Below are 9,138 nucleotides of genomic sequence, written 5' to 3'. Positions count from 1 at the left end.
TCCCTTCTTTCACTTAAAGCGGCTAGGAACAGCCCTCGCCCAGTCAAGGTACCTCGCTGCCATAGTGATCCACCAAACCCCAATCTGTTCATCCCCAATGCTGAAGGTTTCAGGTAGGTGGTAACCGTGTACTTGTTTTCTTTTATATAATGGGTTTGTAATTGTGATGTTTTATCCTGCATGGCTCGTGCTTTAGATCATTGAGGGGTTTGGCTTGTTGCTGTTGAGTTTGTGCTTCGTGTGAGCTTTGCTTAATGGGAGCGTTTCTGTCTTTAACTCTTTTGTGTGTGTTTGTGTGTGTGCAGTCGTGTGGTCTTGTTTGTGTGAGTTAGACAAGTGAGCAACCCTCACCTTTCACCCAGTCACTCACAACATGCATATCCCTACCAAGTTTGCTTCCCAAAGCAGTTTTTTTTGTTTGTTTGTTTGTTTTTCAACATGCAGCTCCCGAAGCCTCCCCTGTGACCTCCGGAACCAGCTGTTCCCCAATGGCCCCCGCCCCGCCCCTCAGGGCTCGGCTGAACACAGCCACAGCAAAGCACCCTGCAGCACCCCCAATGATGTCAGGTAGTCGTACCCCTGAATCATGTAGTGGACACTGTTGTCTAACCCAAACTATAAAGTAACTGTTCACTATAAATTCCATTAAATCAAAGAAGGGAATGCTTTTCTTACGAAATGAAAGACATTATCCCCAAGCTTTGAGACAATTTTTTAAACGTTGCGAGAAGGAATGGCAGCATTTCAAAGTGGAAAATGCTTTTCAGTCCTAACTTTTTTGTAATAGTGTTGCAGGCCTTTAATCTGAGAATGACAGTGTATTAACAAATTAAATGAAGTAAGAATTGCCCCCCCCCCCCCCCCCATTTTTCATATACTACCTTTTTCTGATTTGGAGTTGTACTTGTGGGCTCTAGTCTTCTAGTTAAACCCCTTGAATTAAAGCTTTAAGTCTACACTACAAGCTTATCTTGTTGCATTTCAACTCTATTGTGGTGGTTTACACATAGCACGATCACAAAAATCGTCACTAAAGTAATTTAATTTTTTTTTCTCAACTACTGAAAAAATGTCTGTGATCTTATTACTCCCAACAAACTATCATCAGGCCTATTCAAGCCCTCCTACTGATCAAGGGAAGGGACTGTGATTGTCCATGATGTGACAATTGAAAATGTCTTCCTTCACTGTAAGACTGAGTATTGATATTCTGCTGTCAAGTGCTATTAACCTCAGTGTGGCTTTTATCCTGGTGATTGACTCTTTTCTTTTTGGCTGTTGCTATTTAGATCAGAATATGCACTGCAGCACTCTAACCTGAAAGTGTTTGATCTAATGATGCATGCTGAGTTATTTTTGGACGTCACTTGATACACTGATTGAAGGTGTCATCTCTCACATGATTTGGGCAGTTTTTATTTATGATAATGTGAATCCAAATACTGTAGAGTTCTGCAAAATTCATTATTTAAATATCTTCTACTTAAAATTCATAGTCAAGTGTGAACTTTTCCCATTTCTGCTTTTGTGATATAATGGAGACATTTGGCCTATTAGATGGAAAGACTTGAAAATCATTAAGTTCTAGTATCAGAAGCATTGTAAATCATGTGGAGATTGTCAACAATGACTGTTCTCTTGATACTATACTGGACATTTTAACAGCAGACTAATGAACCATCTGATTCAGCCACACAGTTGCATTACTTTCTTCCATCTGCCTGCAGGGGATCCAGTTTTCATGAGAATGACCGCCTGTCTTCAGTTGCAGCAGAGTCGCACTTCAAATCTCTAAGCCGACATTCCAGCCCAACAGAGGACAGAGAAGGTGGGTTCCACCCTTATATCTGCAGAATAAGTTTGTGGAACTCTGGGAGTCGATGTCCCATTACCCCTAAATCCAAGACTGCTAAGGACATTGGTGGCAGTCGCAACTAAAACAGCACATATTAGACCTCCTTGTCTCGATCTCTTGGCCGTTCCCAGCATATAGGTTTATTGGGGAATAAATGTGCTGGTGCTGTCTACATGCGAGGAGCAGTGCTCAATTAGTGTGGCATGTCCACTGCCAGTTGTAAAATGGTAACAGTAGAGGTTTTTTTTTTTTTTTTTTCCCCTTCATCTGGATTTTTCCACATTTGTTCCCTCCAGCGGTTTTATTTCCTCCAAACATGTCCTAAGTAGACAGAAGGAATATTGTAGATGTTTTGATTATGTACAACCCCTGGCAAAAATTATGGAATCACCGGCCTCGGAGGATGTTCATTCAGTTGTTTAATTTTGTAGAAAAAAAGCAGATCACAGACATGACACAAAACTAAAGTCATTTCAAATGGCAACTTTCTGGCTTTAAGAAACACTATAAGAAATCAAGAAAAAAGATTGTGGCAGTCAGTAACGGTTACTTTTTTAGACCAAGCAGAGGGAAAAATATGGAATCACTCAATTCTGAGGAAAAAATTATGGAATCACCCTGTAAATTTTCATCCCCAAAACTAACACCAAAAAAAAAAAAGCTTTTGCCCCGAGTGCAGTGTGAATTTATAAGATTCAAAAATTGATTTTGGTTCAATACATTTTCAGTCAGTCTATGAATGTCCTGCCAGACACGTCACATGACATTCAGACCTGTACATTGTTGATCTCTGTGATTTATTTCTTTAGAACCATCTTATCCTAAAGGAGAACCGAGCAGTGTTGCTCGCCGAAGCTGGGAACTCCGCAATTTCATCACCCAGTCAAAAGGTGAGATGTTAAATGATGTTGCGCATTTGGAAACCTGCACCACACAGCGGGTTCTGTCTGTCTCAGAACCATGAAATCACTTTTCATATCTCCACGCCTAACAATTTCAGACACAGCAGCTCGGCAAAGTCCCATGGAGGCTGTGCGTCGCTCCATCCGCAAGTTTGAGGAAAAACGCTACGCCGTGATGAAGCAGCGAAACATCATTGGCCAAGTGTGCCACACACCGAAGTCCTATGACAATGTAATGCACGTTGGGCTTCGGAAAGTGACCTTCAAGTGGCAGAGGGGCAATAAGATTGGTACGTTTACACATGGGTAGTTTGTGCATGTTCCCTTACAGTATACAGGCAGTAACCTTTAGTGTGTATACAAAAACAGGCGAGGGCCAGTATGGAAAAGTGTATACGTGTATCAACGTGGACACTGGAGAACTGATGGCAATGAAGGAGGTTTGTACACCATCATGAACAATTATATAATAATCAGATTAATAATAATCATTCTCAGAATAATGGCAGTTTGGATTAGGTTGCGTTACACACTTCATATTTTCTAACAGATCCGATTCCAGCCGAATGACCACAAAACAATCAAAGAGACTGCAGATGAGCTGAAAATCTTTGAGGGCATTAAACACTCAAACCTGGTGCGCTACTTCGGAGTCGAACTCCATCGAGTAAGAGGCATACATACGTTTAAAGCATCGTGCGCAATTCCTCATTCACTGCAGATTTGTTAGTTAAGCTGTTTTGTCTTCATATTCATGTTGGTGTCTGCAGGAGGAGATGTACATCTTCATGGAGTACTGTGATGAGGGAACGCTGGAGGAGGTTTCCCGACTAGGGCTGCAGGAGCACGTCATTCGACTTTACAGTAAACAGATCACTATAGCGATCAACGTCCTCCACGAACACGGCATCGTCCACCGTGATATCAAAGGTTAGTGTCCCCCCCCCCACCCGCCGCCACCCAAAAAATGCAGAAAAGTCTGATAGATTTCCATGCTTAACTCTCACTTCTTATTTTTTAAATCAGGAGCCAACATCTTTCTGACATCATCTGGTCTGATTAAACTGGGTGACTTTGGCTGTTCAGTTAAACTGAGGAACAACACTCACACTATGCCAGGAGAAGTGAACAGCACTCTGGGAACAGCAGGTAATGTCTTCTTTTGGATATATGTAACCACCAGGGGTCACTGTTTAAAATCTCTTACTTGACTGCATATTTTTTATTGAAGGTCTGCTTGTAATTATATGGTAGAAGTATTTGAAATCAAGTTTGATGTCACTTTATTACATGTTCCTGTAAATGTATGTTTTCTAACTACATTTTAATGCGTCACTGTCTTATGAGCTTGCCTGCTGTCTGGTGACAGCTTAAGGCTTGGACAGTGAAAATGGGGATCTGTGGGAAAGTGAGTCATCCCAGCAAGCTTGAGCAGGCCATAACTCAAACACAATAAATGCTAATACTTTGTGACTCACAAAGATGAAAGTTTTCAGGTTATTCCAGGAGCTCAGTTTTCAGCCCTATAAAGGCATTTTTTCATTAGTTAAACTTGATTCACTAAAAAACTGCATACTTCGTCTGCAAGCTGTAGCAAGCAGCCAGTGTTTGATCAGCGCACAGTGCTGTTAAAATCAAAAGTGCACATCTGCCTCGCTGTTCCATAGCACAGACTTGCGGGGCCGATAATGATTTAATAACTGTGAATGCGCTTTCCGTTTCATGTCTATTCTGCAGCTCACAGACTACAGTAGTGTTCAGAATAATAGTAGTGCTATGGGACTAAAAAGATTAATCCAGGTTTTGAGTATATTTCTTATTGTTACATGGGAAACAAGGTACCAGTAGATTCACTAGATTCTCACAAATCCAACAAGACCATGCATTCATGATGTGCACACTCTTAAGGCTATGAAATTGGGCTATTAGTAGAAAAGGGGGTGTTCACAATAATAGTAGCGTCTGCTGTTGACGCTACAAACTCAAAACAAAAAGACACCGTGGCTTTCAGTGGATTTACAGGAATTTACACAAGAATATGTTGCTTTTTTACTATAATGTATGTTATTGATATTTTACCATGATTTTCAAAATATTCTCCAAGCTTTAGCTGTGGTTTTTGAAATGCTTTAACAGTCTTTTCAATCTTCATGAATTTCATGTAGTTTAATTGTTCTGAGTTAATGCATAATTTGGTTTACAATTAAAAAGAAAATCATTCCAGGTCCCACTTCCACGTCATATTCTGTTATTTCAACATTATCATTGACAGTTCAAATGAAAGGTTGAATACGAGGTCTGTCTGAAAAGTAACGGACCTTTTTATTTTTTTCGAAAACTGTATGGATTTGAATCACGTGTGATTGCATCAGCCAAGCTTGAACCTTCATGCGCATGCGTGAGTTTTTTCACGCCTGTCGTTGCGTTATTCACCTGTGGGCAGGCTTTGAGTGAGCACTGGTCCACCCACCTCGTCGGATTTTTATTGTGAGGAAAATGGCCGAACGCTTGGAGCAGCGCTATTGAATCAAATTCTGCTACAAACTGGGCGACAGCCAGGTGGAAACGATTCGGAAAATCCAGACGGCTTTCGGAGATGAAGCTATGAGCATCACACGGATTAAGGAGTGGTATAACCGGTTTAAAGACGGCCGCGTAATGGTGGAGAGCGCGCCGCGCTCCGGTCGGCCTTCAACATGCCGAAATGACGAGATCATTTCCAAAGTAAACGCTGTGGTTATGCGGGACCGTCGTGTGACTGTCCGAGAAATTGCGGAAGAGGTGGACATTACAAAGACTTCGGAACATTCCATCGTGACAGAAGATTTGGGCATGAAACGAGTGGCGGCGAAATTTGTGCCAAAGTTGCTGACGGCGGAGCAAAAGCAACGTCGTGTTGAAGTCTCACAGGACATGCTGGACTCCATTCAAACTGATCCCAGCTTTATGGACACCATAATCACCGGTGATGAGTCCTGGGTGTACGGGTATGACCCGGAAACCAAATTCCAGTCGTCACAGTGGAAGTGTTCCACGTTGCCGAGACCAAAGAAGGCGCACCAAGTGCACAGTAATGTAAAGGTGATGCTGACTGTTTTGACTCCTGTGGTGTGGTACACCACGAGTACGTACCACAGGGTCAGAGAGTAACGAAGGAGTATTACAGGGATGTCCTTCGCCGTCTACGTGATGTGTGCGGCGCAAGAGACCGGAGTTGTGGGCCACAGGAAATTGGCGCATCCACCATGACAATGCTCCAGCTCATTCCTCTCACTTAATTCAGACTTATGACGAAAAACCAGACTCCGGTGGTTCAATAGGTGCCTTACTCTCCTGACATGGCCCCTTGCGACTTCTGGCTGTTCCCAAAACTTAAAAGAACATTAAAAGGAACGCGATTTGAGACAAGGACATTATGGCTGCAACGACGGCGGAGCTGCACTCCATTCCAAAAGAGGCTTTCTTGGAATGCTTCCAACAGTGGCGACACCGCTAGAAGTGTGTGGAGTCCCAAGGAGACTACTTCGAGGGTGATTAGGTTTCCAACGCTCCAGGTAAGCCAGTTTTTTTTTTTTTTCCCAGCCAAAGGTCCGTTACTTTTCGGACAGACCTTGTCCAAGGTCATTTAAATATGCACTAATTTTGAGATTTTTTTGTTCCAGGAGATGCTGAAAATGTATCATTAGATAAAAAATTAATTTGGTTTCTGGGATCCCACAGGGCCCGAGAACCCAGCTCCTCTGGGCCTGTGCCCCCTGGACCCCTGCAGATTTTCCTCGGATTTCACAATTTTCATTTCACAGCCCTGAGTACACCATTTATTTTTGTGAAGCTAAGCTGTGTATATATTGCACAATGGCAGCAAAGGTCCCCATAAAGCCTGGTTCACACGACAGGATTTAAAAATTATCCTTAGGTTTCCAAAACTTGAGACCACACACGTGGAGATAAAAAAAAAAAATCATAGATCTAACAGGTTTGGTCGTACAGTGTGTGGTGTTCAGCCACACAGTAAGGACAACACCACCACACACGACATTCACAGCTCAGACAGCAAATCTCGCAAAATCTCTCGAGATTAAACGTGACTTCAGAGTAAACAAATGGAGATACTTTATGGACTGTTTACAACAGAGGAAAAAAAAAATACAAAAAGAAAAATTAAAGGTGTTCTTTAAAAGGAGTGGAGACAGCGCGACCACCAGACTTTCTGGTAAGTCAGGACAGCTGTTTTGATTTCATTTTCCGCTCCGTATGTCCGTAACATTGCTTTCTGAATGGCTGCACGTAACATTCAGCAGGCTGCGTGCTCATTTGTGGTTGGAGGACACAACACAGTCTGCGATAACGGCCCAAGACAATCCAACATGTTGAATATCCCCGATTTGTGATCGGAGCGCCCTTGACGTCTTTCCGAGCAGATCAGAACGCTCTTAACACACCACACATGGCAGGAATATCTGAGATTATCATCTTTAGCATCATCACGATATTCGGGGCGTCCTTAAGACTGTCGGAAGGGGAAGATCAGCTCTGATAGCGGCCTAATTATCCTGCCGTGTGAACCAAGCCTAAGTGGTCAAATCCTGTGATATCACACAGGGTTCAAACGAGACTGCGGTGCCCTATTAGTACCACATTCAGCTGTTCATATTTATGCACATCTCACCAAGAATATGGAATGTTTTTTCTCAAATCTCTGTATTCATATCTGTTGTAAAAAACTGAGTGATCCCATGACAAAGGTTTCAGGAAAGTTTTGACCATATTTCCTTGAGATGAATAGATATGTTGGTACCACAAATTAGTGACAGCAAATTTGAAACACCGTTAGGAACACTTACACTGCCACTGTTTTGAAGTAATTTTTTCCAACTTTCATCTTCCCCCGTTTTCAAAAATACCTGTGTATGTGTGGCTCTAAAAATAGACCCCTGGGCCCAGTTTCATCAAGCACTCTAATCTTGTTTAGTCGACTAAGGTCACTTACTTGATTAATCTTTTGACAGTCGTTACACAAAGCTCTTAGTTGGCTAATGTTTCACGTTAGCTGAATGAAGTTTTTAGCCTGGTACAGAGGAGGCTAATCTTATTTTAGCTGACAAAAACTGTCTTATCTTAAAAATGGCAGCTATCATGTACGAAGAGTAGGAACGAAGGACAGTCTTGTGGTGGGAGCGGCTGTTCTGGGACCGGAATAATCCATGGAAGATGGATGCCAAGTTTCAACAGTGATACCACATTTGTCCGCCTCAGCCATGGTTGTACCAGACGATATTCCTGAAGTAAACAAAATTCTTGCACATTGGAGGTATTTCTTGGCAACAGAACTCGCGAGGCTGCCATGCCCGTGAAAATCTTCGACTAACGTAAGGCGGCTAATCTACAAGTTTAACCGTCAATGTGAAACAGCGATTAGACAGCTAATGGTGGCTGACTAATCTTTGTCGACTAAGTAAGTTTAGTAGACTAAAAGACTGTTTTTTGAAGCCGGGGCCAGGTTGAAAAATGTGATACCTTCAAGTTGTAACTGACAAAGTAAAGGACAAGATAAGTTGTTTTCCAGTTATAACCACTCAAGTTTGTAACACCTTCAGTGGTGGTATAGGCATTTTGGTGGTCAGTCAGTTACGTAGTATACCAGGATGACCTGCTGTAAGCAGATTTGGCAATAATACGTGACATGAACTTAACCCAAGACTTAAAAAAAAATTAATAAATTACTCTTCTCATAATTGGTGCACTGTGCTGTAATTCCTACAGTCTGATTTGGATAAAACACAGGAAGCTCATATTTGCCCTCAAACTTGAATATCTGATTGGCTGCTGCGACGTGCGTCAGTGTACAACATGGACTTAATGCATTCACTGTTGGTTATTTGTTCCTTTTGCTTCTTGTAATCAGCATACATGGCACCTGAAGTAATCACAAGAGCAAAGGGTGAAGGTCACGGACGAGCCGCAGACATCTGGAGTTTGGGCTGTGTGCTCATTGAAATGGTGACTGGAAAGGTAACTATTACACAATGTGAAGTACAGCTATTTAAAGTTGTGTCAATCGATTCACTTTAAAAAGAACCTCCTCAAAAAACCCAGCATTAATCTTATGCAAAGAATTATGTTGCAGCCAGTGACTAGAAACAGATCTTTATTACTGTCTTGCAAGATGATGTTGGAGCAGTTATTGCAACATGACAAGGTTTTAAATCAGCTGTGACTTGCACACAGTTACTGTAAGGCAGTAAAAATTCCTCCAAACATTCACCTCAAACAGTTAAACATTCAGTCTCAATGGTTCACCTGCTTGTGTTAAAATAAGTATAGGTATTTGCTGTAAAGCTGTTTAAGCTGAAATGTTTTTCTTTCTTTAGAGGGGGGTAA

General features: G+C 42.0%; 1 protein-coding gene across 6 annotated transcripts in view; it reads left to right on the top strand.

The window, feature by feature from the left end:
• map3k4 (mitogen-activated protein kinase kinase kinase 4) overlaps window positions 1-9,138 on the top strand; it is a 48,087-nt gene that overhangs the window by 37,722 nt on the left and 1,227 nt on the right. For 4 of the 6 annotated variants that reach the window (XM_034185667.1, XM_034185666.1, XM_034185665.1 and 1 more), the window contains exons 16-25: window positions 20-113; window positions 445-567; window positions 1,728-1,828; window positions 2,665-2,745; window positions 2,856-3,047; window positions 3,127-3,197; window positions 3,308-3,424; window positions 3,528-3,687; window positions 3,784-3,906; window positions 8,663-8,769. In XM_034185667.1, the coding sequence (XP_034041558.1) occupies window positions 20-113; window positions 445-567; window positions 1,728-1,828; window positions 2,665-2,745; window positions 2,856-3,047; window positions 3,127-3,197; window positions 3,308-3,424; window positions 3,528-3,687; window positions 3,784-3,906; window positions 8,663-8,769 (1,169 nt within the window). The remainder of the gene's footprint in view (window positions 1-19; window positions 114-444; window positions 568-1,727; window positions 1,829-2,664; window positions 2,746-2,855; window positions 3,048-3,126; window positions 3,198-3,307; window positions 3,425-3,527; window positions 3,688-3,783; window positions 3,907-8,662; window positions 8,770-9,138) is intronic. The other 2 variants (XM_034185670.1, XM_034185669.1) reach the window with 1 other exon arrangement.

This window comes from Thalassophryne amazonica, chromosome 13, assembly GCF_902500255.1.
Source record: "Thalassophryne amazonica chromosome 13, fThaAma1.1, whole genome shotgun sequence".
NCBI lineage: Eukaryota > Metazoa > Chordata > Actinopteri > Batrachoidiformes > Batrachoididae > Thalassophryne > Thalassophryne amazonica.
The sequence above is the reverse complement of the archived record's forward strand: the minus strand, read 5'-3'. Positions and strand labels throughout refer to the sequence as shown.